Here is a 17,876-nt window from a genome sequence, read left to right as displayed (position 1 = left end):
AGTACACATGCTTTCTTTGACATCATACTTGGTGCATTTGTATGAGAGAAGGACTGTGGAAGTACGGCGCATACATCGTTTGACAATACAACCTCTTCTCTGCTATCCACGGTGCATTATGGCAAACCTTTACAGCTTGCATACCGTTGCTGTCTTCTATAGTACGACAGTATTGTTAATACAGGCTGCCAAGACTGTTAGTACTAATAGCATTCGACCTGAAAAGAGAAATTCAATAGTCGGCGACATAACTTTGGGAATCGAGTCAGCAATCTGAATGAATAGAGATGATATTACAGCTTTCTAAGAGAAAAATCAGCCTGAAAAGATGCACGAAGGGAAGTAGACCCATCTCAACCCTGATACAACATTACCCAAGTACAAAAGACAATGCCTCGTGGATTTGCTATACTGTACACCTCGGCTTGTCGAAGAACTCCAGCCAGGGATTGACGGCCCCATTAACCTGTGCGCCATTTGAAAAGTGATGTGCAGTATCATACCTAACAAACACAAGGGAAACACTCCGTAAGATTATTGGTGATAGACGATCGCGATGTGACCAGGAAAGCCACGAGCGCTTCCTGATCGATGTAGCCTTGGCACGCGTACTTTTATGAAGAAGTTCGTCTTTTGTGCTTGGTCGACACGTTGAAGTCTTCCAATTTCTTCCTTGGAGCAGGTACACCTTGCGTGATGTATTCGAGGGTGTGCCCAGGGGTGACGTGATTCGAGTGGCGCTCAAAATTGTTTGGCAACGATGACTCCCACATTGCGCGCTGATCCTTCAGTCGTTCATGTTCATCTTCGCGGTTCAGGCCAAGAGTCTTCAATGGTGCCAGTAATGATTTGACGGCAGCGATTCCAGGCGATGACGGACTCGGCGGTATTGATGCGTCAGAGAATTGAGTTCCAAGTGCATCCATAATGTCCTCCCCAGTGCCGAGCTGATCCAATCCAGGTTTCCGTCGTAGGCCAGGAGGATATCTTTGTTTGTCTGCATTTTTGTACTTCTCCACAAGTCCATCACATCCTGGATCCCGCAAGGACCTGGTCTGTGATAACATGGATCTTGGTGAACCATCGCTCTCACTACCCTACACAAAAGGGAAACGATTAGTAACTTTGAGGTGCATAGTGTGCAGGCTGTGGCGGAGTCAGTACGTAAAAAATATACAATATGTGGCACTACAGATCGCTTCAAATCCATAGGCCAAGGCCACAAGTTACTCACTGGTGAATTGAGCATGCTCTGACGCTTGTTCCTGCTCTTCTTGATATGACTCTTCAATGCGCTTGAATCAAGCGGCTTAAGCAATTCGAAGCTGCACAGTAATTCCCCAGAGACGGACATGACCGCGCCCCAGTTGTCGAACTCGCCGCAATACTGTATCATGTCAGATGTGTGATGAACCTACGCCCAGGGGTGACTTACGTTTGGTGCTGAGAACACCGTCACAAGGACTCTATCAGTGAAGAATTCGTAGCCGTCCTCTACTACCATATGTGCTCGACAGACGAGATCGAAGTCGTGCCGTTGCAGGAATTCCATGATGACCTTCTTGCCAAAGCAATAACTAACACCACGTTCGTTCGACTCCCAATCGTTCTCCATATCCGCCGGATCACTCCACAGCAAGTCATTCAGCAGACCGTAATCCGGGACATCTGTAGGCCGTGCGATCTGGCGAATGTCGTCCATGTGCGACAAGCTTGGGGACAGCCCACCATGGACACAAAAGATCTTCTGTGCAACGATGGCTGCGATGGGCAGACAGTTGAACGTGTCTACGAACGCCTTCCACACCTTGATGTTACACCTCCGCTTGCATTCGTCATAGAAGCCGTAGACGCGGGTGACATTAGCACATTCGTGATTGCCACGGAGGAGGAAGAAGTTCTCAGGAAACTTTAGCTTGTAGCACATGAGCAGAAGGATTGTCTCTAAGCTCTGCTTGCCGCGGTCGACATAATCGCCCAAGAACAAGTAGTTAGAGTTGGGAGGAAACCCGCACATTTCGAACATGCGGATGAGATCGGTATATTGTCCGTGAATGTCACCAACAATCTTGACCGGCGGTGCAAGCTCCAGCAGTGCAGGCTGGCTCAAGAAGACTTCTCGTGCAGCCGAACAGATGGCAAAGATCTCTGCATTCTTCAAGCACACGGTCTTGGTGACCTTGCCTGCGTAGGCGGCGTCCAATAGTCGCTGGATCATGTCGTCGAGGTCAATAGCCTTCAACGCGCTGATCTCCATGGGCGAGCCAGCACCGTCGTTTGCTGCTGGGGGCTCTGGCAGCCTCGGAATCGGCTGTCCCTTCTTCTGCAAGATCGATTCCCCTGGCTGGGCCGAAGCTGATGGTGGTGGTACACCGGATGGAGGCACCTCCGAGACACGATCGACCTCGCCTGTCTGCTGAGCCTTCTCTACGCCCTCGTGGCCTGTACCTGCAGCAGCACCCTGAACGGGTGAGGGTGGCGGCAGGGGTTCATCTGGCAGCTTCTCAACCTGTGCAGCTGTCTCCACGAGACCTGTACCCTCCGAAGCCGTTGAGCCTCGTCTCGAGCCTCGTCCTCCCTTGCTCTTCTCTGACTTCAGAGAGACCGCATCTGTCTTGTCGTTCTTCCCGTTGGTGGCCTCGCTGAGATTTGATACTGAGTTGCGTGGACTATCGGTCTTACCGGTGCCGGGGATCTTGTTGCGAATAGAATTGCGTATCGAGCGTGTGGAGCCTTGCGTGTCTGATCGCTCGAACGAGCGGTAGTATTCACGACCCAGAGGAACGCCATCGGCGCCCTTCTCCCCCTTCTTGCCCTTTTCGCTGGATGGCTGGTTGCCCATGATGGCGAGTTTGATCTCAGGTGAGATATGCCGAGGCGCGGGACGTGAGGATTCGACGATCCAGGGACCGTGTTGGTCTTTTGGTGCGCACGGGAAGTGGCGCTGGATTTATGTATGCAGGGCCAAGTGGTAGATGGTTGCTCTTTCTCAGCTTCGGATGCGGGCGTGGTGAAGCAGCTTGCGACTGCAGCGTTTGTTTGCTTGTCGATCAAGCTACGCAACGTAGACGCGTTAGGGTGGCCTGAATAGGCGAGAGAGGAATGCCTTGAAGCGGGCCTCCGTCGGCGCGGTCGTTATCAGCTTTGCAGGACACTGGGCGTGCCAGGTCGGGTTGGGAGAGTCGACGGGGGGCGATTCGGAGTCTCGTTGGCGATCCAGAGCGATGGCCTGAGGGTGGAGTGCACAGGAAAGAGTTGCTCACGCGGCACGGGCAGTGCACATGTGGTGGGGTTTTCGGGCGTTGGTGTTTGATAGCGATGATCTCAAGCTCTCCGGTCGACAGGGCGGGGATAGAGCTACGCTGCTAGCCGCGTGTCTTAGTAAGACGCAAGGACCCAGCAGTGGTGGCCGAAGGCGAGTGGGCGCTCCGGACTGAGCGGACCGGTGAAATAGCCTTCACAAGCGATCCTAGACCAGAAGCTAGCAGTGGTCCAGATGTTTAGTGGTGCGCAACCGGAGAACGGTGTCAGTCACGAGGGCAGTGCGGCTGTCAGAGGGAACGTGGTGATAGCCAGCACAGTTCAGCGAGGGGCTCCGCGGGCAGTGGGAGAGCAGCGAGTGACGAGGGCGTTGGTGATTTGTTCGCTTTGGGTGACGAGAGACGTGCGCCAAGATAAGTTGCTTAGCCTGCCACTCGAGCACAAAGCATCGTCTGAACACGTCGTTGCTGCGGGCTGCGGACTGCGACGTGTGCAGCCTGGCCGAGGGACGTGGACGCGTCCTCATCCTGGTCAGCAGAGCCTCACTCGTTCTGCATTTGACGCGGAGGCTTACAACAGCGGACAAGCATCCAGGTACAGCCTCACGCCTCTGCATTTTGGGGCTGCACCAGCCTCCGAGCAACGACATCATATGGGCCCACTCATGACCTTGCGTCTCCACAAGCCACACGACACGGGAAGGGTTTAGCAAGTCGCACCGACTCAGCGCACTCGTTGGAGAACATCAGTGGGCGTGATTAATTCACGCAGGCAAAATACCTCAGCCTCGTTGCTGGGTCGACGTATGATTTGCGGAGATTAGAATGTCTGTCTCAGCACCACCAAATCAGTGCACTGGAGAGCAAAAAATCTGCTGCGAACAAATTCCGCATTTCTCATCCCAAGCCCGCCTTTGCAGTCGTCCAACCCATTCCAAGCCGTGGCGCCAAGCAAACCCTCATCTTGGGACGTGGTTATGACATGTATCTTTTCGTACGCCAAACTCTACAGTTTCGTGCCCAAGTTGACGTGAATCGCCTTCTTGTTTGTGTAAGCTTCGAGTCCAGCCTCGCCCAACTCTCTCCCAATACCAGATTGCTTAACACCTCCAAATGGGATTCGGATGTCGCTGTCGTTGCTAGGAGTAGAGTTAGCACATATTATGCTCGAGTGAATCCATACCTACCTAGAATTAATCCAGACCATACCCGCTTCAATCGCCCTGGCGACACGGTGTGCCTTGGTGATGTTCTGGGTGAACAGAGCAGCTCCCAGACCGTAGGTGCTGTCGTTGGCGCGTTCAACGGCCTCCTCCTCAGTCGTGAAAGAGCTGATCGCGACGAAAGGTCCAAACACCTCTTCACGGAAGATTGTGTGGTTGTCCTTGACGTCCGAGAAGATGGTTGGCTCAATGAAGAAACCTTTGCCGCCAACGTCCTTGAAGGCCTTGCCTCCAGACACGAGGGTTGCACCTTCTGACTTGCCTGCCTCGATGTACGACAAAACGCGCTCGTACTGTGCCTTGGTGACTTGGGGGCCCTGGAAAGTGTCGTCCTTGAACGGGTCGCCCACAACAGATGTGTTTACGACATGATCCTTGAAAGCAGAGACAAACTTATCATAGATACCATCCTGAACCAAAATCCTTGACGTTGCTGTGCAAACCTGACCCTGATTGTACCTAGACATGGTAAGCAGAATGATCATAAGAGTAGGGATACTGCGTACATAATGCCGACGTGTGACCACTTGACCGCCTGTTCGAGGTCCGCGTCGTCAAAGATGAGCAAAGGTGACTTTCCGCCAGTCTCCAGTGTGATATTCTTCATGGTACCTGCAGCCATTTTCATGATCTCTTTGCCTGTAGCCGTCGACCCAGTGAAGGCAATCTTGGCAACATCAGGGTGCTGAGCGAGAGCTGCACCAGCTTTCCTGCCTTCTCCGTTGATGAAGTTGACCACACCTGGCGGGAAGCCAGCCTCCTTAATGAGAGTTCCAAGATACAAAAGGGAGAGTGGCGTCTGCTCAGCGGCCTTCATAACGACCGTGTTGCCAGTGCAAAGAGCAGGGCCGAGCTTCCAGGCAGCCATGGCGAGAGGAAAGTTCCATCTACTAGGAGTCAACACAGATCAGTTCCGAGATAAGACACACCTACGGGATGATCTGCCCACACACACCAAGGGGTTCCCGCAATGTGTAAGCCAACTTTGCAGGTGAGGTGTCGATGACCTGGCCATGGATCTTGTTCGCATATCCTGCATAGTACTTGATGGTGCCAATGACCTCGCCTAGGTCGTCGTTGAAAGCCACTTGGTATGGCTTGCCGTTGTCCCACGTCTCAATCGTAGCCAAGGTTTCTCGGTGCTCTTCAATTAATTGTGCAAACTTGAATAGTATGTCTGCACGGGCATTCGTGTCCATATCTCGCCATTCCGGGCTCTTGAATGCCTTGCGTGCTGCTGCTACTGCATCATTGACATCCTCCTCGCCCGCCGCATAGACCGAAACAATCTCACTCTCATTACTGTATGCATTGTTAGGCTTGTGTCACTGTGCTTTGTGTGCACGAATATACCTTGGGTTTATCGAAGTGATGGTCTCGCCAGACTTGGACTTGACAAACTCATTGTTGATGAACAATCCTCGTGGCTGTTTGTACTTGTGGCCGTTTGGCGCCGTGAGCTCGACAAAGAGGTCAGACATGTTGCTGGCAGCTGTGTAATATCTTGGAAGAGTGACTCGGTATGATCGAACGGGTCTCAGGGTTGAAGCGTGGGAGAAAGCCGATGTTACTCTGCGCGGTGCGGCTCTAAACAAAGAAGTATAAAGCATTGCCTTGGTCAGCGGAGGAGACGGCTGACTATCTACACAGTGCCAATGGACTGCAGCGGTCGTAGCTTGGATGTGAGCCCCGCGATATGACGGACTTCCGCATGCAACTGCCCTTTTGGATCTATACTCCACACCTCTACACGCCAAAAGCGCTCCCCGAGATCTGTGTATCATCAATCAACGATTGCCTACTGCACATGCCTTAACCCTTTTCTGACACACTCCATGATCGCAGCCCACGTCTTCGGGACGCGCGGACGGACTTCTACCGAAGGCATGCAGCTCCTGGGAGCTACCCCGCCTCGAGCTCGACGCGTCTGCAACTGCATTGATTAACGCGCTAACGATGTGCTCCTTACCAACAGCGCAATAGAGCATCACTCATGCAACACAGCGTCAGTCAGATTTTCCGAGCTCGCCACGATCAACACAGCCCCACTCAACGCCCTCGCCCTCTTTCCCACAAGACTCTCTCCCACACCTTCCGCGACCATGGCTCTAGGCATGGAGTCCGATCCTCCTATCCTCTCGCACGACCCCGAGAACCCTGATGCATCGATCAACGTCACCGCGTCGCTTGCGTACTGGGAAAGCGTGACATCAGACAACAATGGCATGCTTGGCGGCTTTCCACAAACCTCGCGCATCGACCTGCAAGGCTCCTCCAACTTCTTCACAAAGCTGCGCCGCGCACAGACAGGCCAGGCTGCAGCAACAAAACAAGCGTTGCCGCTTCTAGATCGCGTAGCAGACTGCGGGGCAGGCATTGGGCGGATAACGAAGGGCTTCTTGTTGGGCGTGGGCAGGCGAGTCGATATCGTGGAGCCGGTGAAGAAATTTACCGATGAGCTCGTCAAGGAACTGGAGAACACACAGGCAGAGGCTGCAGGAGAGGCCACCGGGAAGGGACAGGTTGGCGAAGTGTTCAACCTTGGTCTGCAAGACTGGGTACCTGAATCTGGCGCGTACAACCTGATATGGAACCAGTGGTGCGTGGGCCACTTAACGGACGAGCAATTGGTGACATACCTGGAACGGTGTAAAGCAGGGCTCGTCAAGCCTGGCGATGGCGACGTGAAGGCCGATTCATGGATAGTGGTCAAGGAGAACCTGTCTACGGACATCAGACACAGAGACATCTACGACGAGGAGGATTCGAGTGTTACGCGGAGTGACGAGAAGTTCAGAAAGCTGTTCAAAGACGCAAGGCTGAAGCTTGTGGCCACAGAGCTGCAAAGAGGGATGCCGAAGGAGTTGTACCCTGTACGCATCTACGCTTTGAAGCCCGAGTAAGCACATGAACAATGCACGAACAATGACAGGTAAAAAGTTATATACCCAATGAATGCAATGTATGACAATATAGTTTCTATGCATCGCTTGAGTTCTATGGATCCCCTCAATCATTGCAACGCCCTGTGCACGATCGAAGAAGCTAACACCGTCTTCAGCGCAATGCCCATTCCTTAGGAACAAGTTAGCCGGACGCCTACAAGTGCCCTGTCGCCATGAACTTCTGAATGACACCCAGATCCAGCACTGGCATTCCAGGTACGGGCTTATGCACAGGCGGCTGCGCTTCCTGGATCATGACAATCTGTGATGGTGGTGCAGCCGGCCTAGCCTCCTCTCCCTGTGTAGCTTGCGCCGGAACATCTGCAGCAGGTATGTCCATCGCATCCTCGAAATCCTCTTCCTCTTCATCGTCCTCTCCCTCCTCGCCCGAGGCGTAATCATCGCCTTCGTCGAACGAGGTCTGCGGCGGATTGAAGAACCACGTGTGCGCGCTATTCCAGCGCTGTACGAGCTGCTCTTCGGACAACGTGCCTTTCGCGCGTTTGCTGAACCTGCCGACAGCTGTGCTGGGCTGATCAGCGCTGACCTCAGAGTCGACGTCTTTGTCATCCTTCTCGGCGGGCTTGCGAGGTTCGATGCCCCATTCCGGCGGCACCTTTGCAAACTCCAAAGCTTTGGCTAGCCGATCTTCAGCCCATTTCTCTTCTGTAGGCTCAAGACGCTTCCGGAGCAGGGTCTGGGTCAGGCCTGAGAGGTGCTCGTTGGTTCCAGGGAAGGGCGCTATTGGGAAGGCATGTAGATTCCGGAGGGTGTCTGCTTGTGGCGGAATAGTAATGTCGCTGTATCTCACTTCTTCGTTTCCTTGCTTGTTTTTCAGAACCTTACCGGCGTCTGTCTTCCTGCTTTCGGCAGTGTGTTTGCGACCGCCATTGATGAAAGTGTTGAGCGTGGTGATGTAAGAGTTGACTGAGGTTGTTGTGCGTTGAATTTGAGGCCTGTTGACGATTAGAACCAGGTCACTAATATCGAGATTCAAGAGGATGACCTCCAAGTCCGGAGAGAAGCCTCGAATGCGAGGCCATGACACAGTTGGTGATAATGAACACAAGGTTGAGGGAAAGGCTGTTCGACGTGGTCCATGCATCAAAATCACAACTTACCAGTCAACAGCAACTCCTCGTGATGCTGCCATGTCCATATCACGCCTCAGCTTGTCCATAGCTGCGATCATGGGTACTAGCCCACGTCGCAGCCCTTCCAGCGCTCTTATGTCTTCTGCATTAGGTTGTCCGACAAAATTTTGGTTCATCCTGCTCTTTCTATGATTTGTTGAGATTCAGAAGTCCAGTAATCTGCCAGCTTTTCAGAAGTATCGGTAAGAGGAGGAGGGACTGTTCTGTTGTGAAGGGGTGGACGGATGGTGTAAAAGGCCACTCTCGACTAGGAAAGGCGTGCTTGGCGCGTCACCTCACTGCATGACCGTCGAATCTACGTTGACACAGTCGAGTCGAGAGAATGCTGCAATCGAATTTCCAAGACTATCAGCCAACGAAAGGATTAGGAGTACATGTCACATACAGGGGGGAGGTCCTCCGGCTGATAGCTCGCGGGTATTCGTCGAGAGTTTGGCCAATACACAACAGCTACGACACTCTCCTAGAGCTCCTGACTTCCTAGATGCATGCCGCACCAGCACACTATATCAGTCCGACGTGCTACCTCCCTTTATAGCGTGCTCTAGAGGAACGAATCGAGCATCTCAGCTCTCACGTTGCAGGCTAACCGGCGGACCAAGCTCGTGAGCTGGATATTCTGCTTCGCGACAGTAACGTAGGGGAAATGCACAAAAACTCTATAGAACACCTTTTTGCCTAAAACGTAAGTAAAACTCAAGCTTTGAGTGTTGTGATAGCTATAAGTTCTGTATCAAAGTTGGTCAGCTCGAAGGTCGCTTATCCGCCGCTTTTTCTGGAACTTGAGAGCCCAGCATTGTTGATGAGCAACGTAGCTTGGAATCGAAGGGTACTTAGGTATACCGGAACCTGCCAGAGTGTGTGGATCCCTCTACATACACCATGGAAATACGGTAAAGACTACGATTCGTAGGACTTATAGTTGACATTCAACATTCACCCACTACCTGGTGCAACTCGGGTTCAGTCGTAGCGGTCCAAGATCATCATGCCTGGCACACACGAAAAGCCGCTCCAAGAGCAAGGTGAACAAATGGCCTTGACTAGAGGATGCACAGTCTTCGAGCGCACAGATTGCTCCATCTGCCTGGTGTCTGCGAAGCTAGTACCTGCATGATGCATGTGAAAACCATGTTTCGTGCTCTGCCAAACATTATGCAGAACAACAACGCCAAAATCTTGTGAGTAGTCTGTTAGTTAGATTGGAAGATAACTAACCTCGCATGCTCGCAGCTCACTGCGATGGCTCTGACTCTTTTCGATTTTTGAGTCAGTGGCTTTGCTGTGTCAGTGTGCTGGCGACTTCACTTAGCTCGTGCAGGGGTTCTCTTGAGGCTGCCTATCAGTTTCTCTCACTCACTAGCATGTGGAAAAAGGCTGCCAAGTTTTATACAAGCAGTGCGGCCTCACGATCCGTACACCCCTACACCTTACACACCTTCTCTCACACTCACCCTACAACATGTCGCGCGCACGCCGCCTGCAGCCTGACATGATGGAACTCTCCAGCCAATCTCCTCACGCTTTGTCAAACCTAACCGTGCGTCTTGCGATGACGTGTATTCGCGAAGAGGTGAACGAGTATCAGCACCAGTCGCCTGTGCACTTTGAGCTAGCGATTGAAGTGCAACAGGTCCAGAGCGCGTCGCCGAACAAGGCGAAGAAAGTGGATGCAAGGCACTTGACTGTACAGATCCAGGTCATGATCGAAGGCAACACCGTCTATCAAGGTCGCCGCGCCCTCCCCCTCGACTGCAGCGTGACCTGGCGAACTTATCCAATGGTAGGCAAGCCATGGTGCAGTGGTGTCACTGCTCCCAATGGAGGCACAATGGATCTAGAGAAGTTCCTCAACTCTACCTTTCCTCCATTCGATCCTCCATTGGGACAAGAATCGCTGTGGCACTGGTGGCTGATCAACGGCAAGACCTTTGAGTGGTCCATACTCCCCACCGAGTTGAAAACGCGTATCATCGCATTCTGCATTCAGCAGCCGCCCACTTACGGCATCTACAGAGAGAAGCGGGTGCGTTTCGACCAGAACCATAGGATAGGTCGCAAGTCACCGATGCCTGGTCCGTACGAGATCGTCAACCAACTCCGAGACTGGTATTCACTGCTGTATGTGTCACATCAGGTGAGAGCTATCACGTTGCAGCTCTGTATCACTGGTGGAAGCGCCGTGGGCACGAAAGGTTTATGCATCCCAGTATACACGATCAAGGAACTATCCGACAGCCTCCGCCGACTTAGGAAGTACTACCAGATGGTCGACAACAACGGTACGCCAACTACCCCCGGAGAGGAAGCTCTGTCGAAGTGCTACGACCAGTTTCCTCGTCTCTACCCACAGCTGCGACAGTACGCTACCTTCCGCCACGGCATACAGAAAATCGCACTGGCTATGGACTTTCTCTCGTTCATGCGCTTTTTTGAAGTGGAGGTTGGAGGCTTCGTACAATACCATAACGCCCGAGGCACGACGTACCACATTTTCGAAGGCTTGCCATGTCTCAACGAGATCGCTGTCCGCCTACCTGCGCGCCCGCTTAAGGGTTGGCGGAACAATCCGTATACTGGAGGCCCGCAACTCTTTCACCACGACAGGCCTTGCCCTAGGGTTCTACACAGGGTCATATATGAGCGTATTGCTGAGGTACTGGCCTCCTACAACAACGTGAAGGTCGGGTACTTCATTGATGGCAGCGAGGAAAACCACTTCTTGTCAAGGAGGGCGGAGGCAGTTAAGGCTATCAAGATCACCAGGATTGAGCTTGACGAGCTGTACGCCGAAGATAACGGGGGTGTCGAGCTGCCGGAGGGGATGGAGCTGGGAATGCAATTGCAAGAGAATGTCAAGAAAGGACATGTGGAGTCTGGTTATTCGGGAGAGCTTCAGGATGATTTCTTCCCTCCGTTGTGTCATTGCGACAAGCCTTGCGCTAACTCTCCAACGTTATTGAGGAGAGACTAGCACGGTTAGCTGCACACTTGGACAGGCTCACAAGGAAGGATCTTGGCATTCCTATTCGGCTGTACTATCTGAGACCCAGAGATCAATGCCACACTTAATACATCCCACATGCTTGAGAACCTTTTCAATGACTTGGCTAACCTTTGCAGCCTTCCATCGTTGCTGAGGGTTTTTACAGATCATGCGTTCCAAGACTTCAGAGAATATCTCTTTTGATTGTTGTGTCAGTCGCTGCTCGTTTTGAAACCATGTTTTTATACGGGCTATCGATTCGTGGTACAGAATAACGTCTGTACGGCTGCCGACAGCTCTGACGCCGATGAGATAATCAGCGATGGGTATTCCACTACTCCAGGCTACCATCTCAATCATTACACAGCCAAGTGAGAAGACATCCGAAGATCGGTTCCGGTTTGCATTCTTGATAACTTCTGGGGCGCAGTATGCTTTTGTGTGCCCGAAAGATGGACCATCTGTGGTACTATTACCGCTGTCATCGAATATATGACCCGACCCGAAGTCCGTGAAAAATATCTTTTCTCCCTTGACGAGCAGGTTTCGCGGCTTGATATCTTTGTGGCGTACATCTTTCGAGTGGATGAAGGCTAGTGTATTGGCAAGGCATATCATCCATTTTTGGATCAGATCTCGCTCTCGAGTGCTATCGCATGTTCGGTTGAGAAGGTATGTCTCTAGATCACAATCGGCAAGAGGATGCATGATAATGCTGAAATGCTTCACCCCCTCGTAAGTAAGCAGCACTCGGATGATGTGAGGATGATCTAAAGCATGTATGATCGCGATCTCATTTCGAAGGCCTTCTCGTAGACGGAGCTGACGCTGAGTCTGGCGCGGTAGATCGACTGTTTTACGAGCATAAAAGTCTCGACCCATTTGAATGGTGTCGACGACTGCAGATGATCCACTCCCGAGGTTCTCGCGGTCTGTCTCAACGATTAAGGGTGGATCGCTAAAGATCATGTCTCGCGTAAAGTGCGTGAGCTTGTATGTCGTCAAGCGTCGAACAATTGCCTTGACTTGATGACTTCGGTCCTTGGGAAAGTCTTTGAACCCGAGATATACCATCTTGCTTCGTTGATGCATAAACTCTGTCCCTAACTCAGCGCTTTTGGCAGAACAAATCGCCTCATCTGATGCCAACGTTGCACGATACGCCTGAGCACTAACTACGTTGCTCTTGATATTGGTTATCGAGCGGTGCAGGGCGTAAAGTGAAGTGGAAGCTACGTTGAGCTCATTTTGTTCAAGGTTACACCACGCGAGACTTCGCTTGACATTGAAGGCGACACAACCTGACAGATTCTGCGAGTTCAGCGACAAGAGCTTGTCTAATGTATCTGCTAGCCGGGCATAGTCGATAGGAATCTCTGGTTTCAATAACTCCATCGGTGTGGTAAGGTGGCTGCGCTCGTATGCTAACGACCATTTCCTCTTACGGCTGCAATGAGTATGACCCAACTGGCGCAACTTTAGTATCGCAGCGCCAGCACTCTTGCAAGCCTTCAGTTCTTTATGGGCTCGTATTGAATAGGGGTGAGAAGGACCTAGCGTATAGTAGTACCCTTCGCAGCACATCAAAAGAATCTTGACAGCTGATCCGTGTTCACACCAGGCTTTCAACGCTCTTCCGAATTGGAATAGCGAGTACAGTGTTTGGGTATGCCATGCTCCGACTATTAGTGAGGTCAGGACAAAGGAGTTGACGAAGAGATGTTCTGCTTCCTTTCGTAAGCCTTGACCGGCGGCAGCTACCGCTCTCTGGAGATTGTAACTCGGGTCCACCATGGATTTTGTCGCAGAAACCAGATCAAAAGTTACCAGAGTCTCGGAAGCTTCTTCGTGGCGACCTTGATCGTTGAGTGCTTCGATCAAAGTCAACAACGCATAGGACTTGCGATCCCCTGAACGAAGAATCTCTGGAGACGCCCACGGAAGGGCTTTCGCAACGCGCTCAACCTGGTCAAGATCACGTGTAGATGTTACTAAGAACCGTATGTAGTCCAGCAGAGCGTCGATCTTATGCCATGTGTGCAGTCCCCTGAAAGCTGCCCGAGTCAAGGGGAGGGGAGGGCAGACCGATAGGAACGTGGTTTGCGCCTTATCGTTGTCCCCAAGATGTTTGTAAACATGACCGAGTGTACTGACTGCCTTAAAATGTAACTGTTCATCCGGTGACATATACGTAGCGTAGTCGATTGATATCTGGAGTTGCCCACTTGCGATGCAAAGTTCGTCCCAAGTGCTTTCTGCCGAGTCGAGATAGCTTTTCGCGTCCACAATTCTATTGAAAATCACGGAAACCTCATCGATAATATCAGCAAGGCTTTTGGGCTCGTAGTGTTCCCCCAAATAGCACGATGTCCACGCATCCGAACTGCCAAGGGCATCGGCAGACAAGTTGATGCTGCCCGGCGATCGAAGCGAAGCCGTCATAGTAGGAGTCGATACCCGAGTCTGAACCTCCGTACGAGAATCAGAAGATGTTTGTTCGCTGCGTTCCGCACCGGGGTCAGGAGAGGTGGGCGGCCTTCTGTGGGTTGCATTTCGCCGAGCCGTCTCCCTTCCTTGGGGAAAGAAGCGACTCATGGCGAGAGACCGGTAGTTGCATTTGAGAACGCAAGGAACAAGCCGGATTTCTCTTATCGCACGAGTGATCGAAGATGAGGGGCAAGGCGTCGCGCAGGCTGACTGACAAGTCATCGCTGGCAAGGTTACCCGCGCTAACGAGCTGCAGACAGTCGCTTCTGCATGCACTCGCTGCAAAGGGCAAGCGCTTCCTGTAAATGAAATTTAAGAACAGCGATAATGATATTCGATTGAAACCTCATTTTTGAAACTCCAGTAATGCAAACACCAGGGAGGGCCCTAACTAGTTCACAGTGGTATCCGACCCAGCTTTCGGCCTTTGCTACTCGACAGCCTTGAGTATGCAACTTCTATTATACAATTTCAAAACGATCAGTGGTAACCTGGGTCTTCGCCACTAGGCGCTGGGGTTGATATATCCCATGCACCCGGTGTCGGCGCGGCTGCGGGGGTAATACCATATCGTGAGTCTCCCGGGGTGGGCGCAGAGTAATTTCCAGGAGTAGGAGCGTCCATAGGCCCGCCAGGAGTGGGCGCAGAGTAGGCGCCGTACCCGCCGGGCGTTGGTGCCGCATATGCACCTGGTGTAGGAGCGTTGTAAGCGCCAGGCGTAGGCGCAGACAGATTGGACTTGGAAGCTGCGTTGCCAGCGCCAGAGCCGCCCCAGCCCGGTGTACGGCCTCCAGAGTTGAAGCCTCCGTATGCGGTGCGATTGCCATCATTCCCACCATATGCTGTACCTCCACCGTATGATGTCGCACCTCCGTATGAGGTTGCGCCGCCATATGCTGTTGCACCGCCATAAGCTGTACGGCCTCCATCACCGCCGCCGTACGCTGTGCGTCCACCATCTCCACCCCAGCCAGGAGTGCGACCGCCTGCACCTCCACCTCCACCTCCCCAGCCTGGTGTGCGGCCACCCGCGCCTCCGCCCCAGCCAGGCGTTCGACCACCACTATTGCCCCACGCTGGTGTGCGTCCGCTGTTGTGGCTGGGCGTGGAGCCCGAGAACCCTCCGCGCGAGCGATCCGGGAATTTACCACCACCGACTGGCATACTGGCCCCAGTGATCGGATCCTTGATAGACAAAAGCTCTTTCTTGACAGACACTTGCTTGTTCTTGGTGTGTAACTCGATCCGCGCTTCGTCATTCATAGTGTCTTTCACGATGCCGAGCAATCCCTTGTAGGCACCCTTACGAATAATGACAGTCTTTCCAATGAGCTTGTCGCGGCCGAAGCTTCGGGGAGGAGGCATGGGCCCGGAGTTGCCATTTGCACCAGCATTTAGGGCTGGATTTATGCCGCTGAGATCTGTTGCCTGGGCTCGTCCGCTTTTAGCGGCCATGGTAAGGACACTTGTGCTGCGGACGACGAAGATGCCCTGATTCTCAACCAACTCTCGATTCTGCACGAAGAGTATGCCCCTGTGGATGTAAAGAACCTTGCCTTGTCGGTTCTCGCCACCGTACTCCTTGACGTTATCGTCGTGTCGAATTTCGGATCCGTCACGGTCGGTAGCAACGGCGTTTCGGTTCCTGCCAGCAATCTGAGAGACTTGTGTATGTAGGAGTGTGCGCACATCGCCCTGTTGATCTAAGACCCTCAAAACTTCGCGGTCAACTCGGACTACACAACCGATGGTTGAGGCACTGTCAAGATATTTTAGCGAAATGCCGTTGTGCACGGCAATCTGGACTTACTCAATTTGTACGAGATCGTAGAGGTCGAAGTTGGAATCTGCGCCAACGGTCGCAGAATCGGCAGCGCGTTTCAAGTCTTTGCTAAAGACTGTGATTTCTTGCTGGGTCGAGTCGCAAAGCAAGGTGACCTTCTCATCTCTGATTTTGGTGACAAGACCGACCTCATCGACGTATTTGCTACCGCCGATGACCTTAACATGATCTCCTTCGCGGAATAGCTTGCGCAGCTGCTGGACAGGTGCCTGGATCTGACGACCCCTAAGATCTCCCTCAGTGACTTGTAGTGTGACGATTTCGCCAGTAACTGTGACAGTGATACCGCGGATACCCCTCTGTTCGCCAGTGTAGATCTCGACGTTGTCTCCTGAAGCAAAAGAAGCACCGGTCTCCGCAGCCTTTTGTGCAGCCTGCACAGCGATGAGGTCAAGCGTTTCCGTACCGTCTGCATTCTGTGTCGAAAAGTACTGCAACTCCTCCATCTTAGGGTTGACTCGTTCAGCGGAGACCCAATTGACCTTGACTTCCTTGACTAAAAAGCCGCCAACGTAGTCTTCACCTTTGTATGTGTATTGCCTTTGTGCGCCGGAGCCCGCCATTGTGAGGTGCTTCATGTGTCTCTTCTTCGCGTCGGCTTCACTGAATAGCTTCTGCGGAGGGCGTTCAACCTTTGGTCCAAAAAACCCGCGTTTCCGCTTGTTGTCGGCGGCCGCGTTGGTGTCTTCGTTCAGTCCGTAATCAAGGCGAGGAACGAGCTGCACAATACAATCTAAGCCGTTAACAGAGACCTCGACAACCTTGGCCAGATCGCCCTTGTAGGTCGGTGGCCGAATCATGCGCACGAATTTGCCTTCCTCAAGCGGAGGCCTCCTCTTCTTGCGGAGCAGATCTGGGCGCTCTTTGACGTCGATCGAAAGCATCTCGCCGCTCATGAAGACGTTCGAAATGCCCTCGATTATTTCCAGCATATCCTGCTTTGCATCGGCTTCCACATACAGATATCCAGACTGTGGTCCGTTGGGGCCACGTTCAAAAGCCGAATAAACCTTAACGGGCTGTTTTGCGCGCATTTTCTCGTCGATGCGTCTTTGAATAGCCATAATGATTTCGCGCTCTTTTGTAGGTCGACACTTGACACTCCAGATCGAAGGGTCGTTGACGGTTGGAAGGGCCAAGGGCACGGCTCCGGTTGCGCCTCGACGAGCGGTCTGCATCGCCCTGCGACGCCACTTCTCGTCGAAGTTCTTTGCCATCTCTTCAACGTCCATCTGTGCGTTTACTTCGCGGCGCATATCGAGCTCACGGTGGTGGCGGTCGTCGAGGTCGGCATTTGTGGTCTCGAGAAGATCATCGGGATGCACTTCGTCCTGGATATCGTCGTCGCCCTCGTCTTCCTCTTCTTCCTCCTCGTCGACTTCGGCTTCGACATCAATAAACATATTGCGCTTGGCCTTCTTTCTCCTTTTTGCAGGTCGTGCCTGTCTGGGTCAGTGAGTGCTCTCAACCGCTTTGATACCAGCCAAGCATACCACAACGTCGTCCTCATCCTCTTCGTCGTCGTCGTCGTCGTCTTCGTCATCATCGTTTTCCTCTCCGCCTTCCTCGTCATCTTCATCGTCGTTGTTGCCTCTCTGAGGTGCATCATCCTCATCATCGTCGTCTGCGACAGCTGGCCGGCGAGCAGGTGCGCCGGTCGCAGGTACGTCATCTTCGTCAATCTCGGCTTGGGGGTTGAATGGCTCATCATCGGAGCCAGAATCGCGGTCGTCGTAGCCAGACATAGTGCCGTCGATGCTAAGGGTGAGAGCGACGCGCTCGAGTCGAATAAAGCTGGCGATGGAGGCTTCTAATAGAAGTTGCCGACCGCCTGGACGATGTACTTCTTGGCGTCTGCCTGCACAACCGGTGGCCTTGCAGTAGCGAAACGAATAAAATAGTAAGGGAGGTGGTGTCCAAGGGACAGTGTCGGGGGCTTTGTCTGAGGTGTGGGCGATGTGAGAGCGCATTGGAAGCC

The 17,876-nt window shown here is 52.8% G+C and overlaps 7 protein-coding genes across 7 annotated transcripts; 2 read left to right on the top strand and 5 right to left on the bottom strand.

The window, feature by feature from the left end:
- Positions 1–829: 829 nt before the first annotated feature.
- C7974DRAFT_316586 (serine/threonine-protein phosphatase PP-Z) lies at positions 830–2,842 on the bottom strand (the record flags this gene model as incomplete). The annotated part of the gene is made up of 2 exons (XM_046138567.1): positions 830–1,387; positions 1,436–2,842. 2 exons carry the CDS (start codon positions 2,840–2,842, stop codon positions 830–832), a joined length of 1,965 nt encoding a protein of 654 aa, XP_045994846.1.
- A 1,424-nt stretch (positions 2,843–4,266) lies between these two features.
- Positions 4,267–5,964, bottom strand: C7974DRAFT_316229 (aldehyde dehydrogenase-like protein; the record flags this gene model as incomplete). Its single annotated transcript, XM_046138552.1, has 5 exons — positions 4,267–4,399; positions 4,448–4,942; positions 4,990–5,370; positions 5,417–5,785; positions 5,837–5,964. 5 exons carry the CDS (start codon positions 5,962–5,964, stop codon positions 4,267–4,269), a joined length of 1,506 nt encoding a protein of 501 aa, XP_045994845.1.
- A 621-nt stretch (positions 5,965–6,585) lies between these two features.
- Positions 6,586–7,386, top strand: C7974DRAFT_315935 (alpha-N-methyltransferase NTM1; the record flags this gene model as incomplete). The annotated part of the gene is made up of 1 exon (XM_046138536.1): positions 6,586–7,386. The coding sequence occupies one exon, from the start codon at positions 6,586–6,588 to the stop codon at positions 7,384–7,386; it is 801 nt and encodes a 266-aa protein (XP_045994844.1).
- A 70-nt stretch (positions 7,387–7,456) lies between these two features.
- C7974DRAFT_399573 (uncharacterized protein) lies at positions 7,457–8,791 on the bottom strand. Its single transcript, XM_046142421.1, has 2 exons — positions 8,550–8,791; positions 7,457–8,384 (listed from the first exon to the last, which is right to left on the bottom strand). The coding sequence occupies exons 1-2, from the start codon at positions 8,696–8,698 to the stop codon at positions 7,583–7,585; spliced, it is 951 nt and encodes a 316-aa protein (XP_045994843.1). The 5' UTR covers positions 8,699–8,791; the 3' UTR covers positions 7,457–7,582.
- A 1,253-nt stretch (positions 8,792–10,044) lies between these two features.
- C7974DRAFT_458480 (uncharacterized protein) lies at positions 10,045–11,556 on the top strand (the record flags this gene model as incomplete). The annotated part of the gene is made up of 1 exon (XM_046146082.1): positions 10,045–11,556. One exon carries the CDS (start codon positions 10,045–10,047, stop codon positions 11,554–11,556), a length of 1,512 nt encoding a protein of 503 aa, XP_045994842.1.
- On the bottom strand, positions 11,498–14,264 carry C7974DRAFT_399572 (kinase-like domain-containing protein). Its single transcript, XM_046142420.1, has one exon. It carries the CDS (start codon positions 14,161–14,163, stop codon positions 11,608–11,610), a length of 2,556 nt encoding a protein of 851 aa, XP_045994841.1. The 5' UTR covers positions 14,164–14,264; the 3' UTR covers positions 11,498–11,607.
- A 1-nt stretch (position 14,265) lies between these two features.
- Positions 14,266–17,841, bottom strand: C7974DRAFT_399570 (transcription elongation factor spt5). Its single transcript, XM_046142419.1, has 3 exons — positions 17,392–17,841; positions 15,866–17,340; positions 14,266–15,814 (listed from the first exon to the last, which is right to left on the bottom strand). The coding sequence occupies exons 1-3, from the start codon at positions 17,641–17,643 to the stop codon at positions 14,536–14,538; spliced, it is 3,006 nt and encodes a 1,001-aa protein (XP_045994840.1). The 5' UTR covers positions 17,644–17,841; the 3' UTR covers positions 14,266–14,535.
- Between the last annotated feature and the right edge of the window lie 35 nt (positions 17,842–17,876).

Source organism: Boeremia exigua (genome assembly GCF_020726555.1).
Source record: "Boeremia exigua strain MPI-SDFR-AT-0100 chromosome Unknown C7974scaffold_9, whole genome shotgun sequence".
Lineage (NCBI taxonomy): Eukaryota > Fungi > Ascomycota > Dothideomycetes > Pleosporales > Didymellaceae > Boeremia > Boeremia exigua.
Note: the sequence above shows the minus strand (reverse complement) of the source record. Positions and strands in the feature narration are given on the sequence as shown.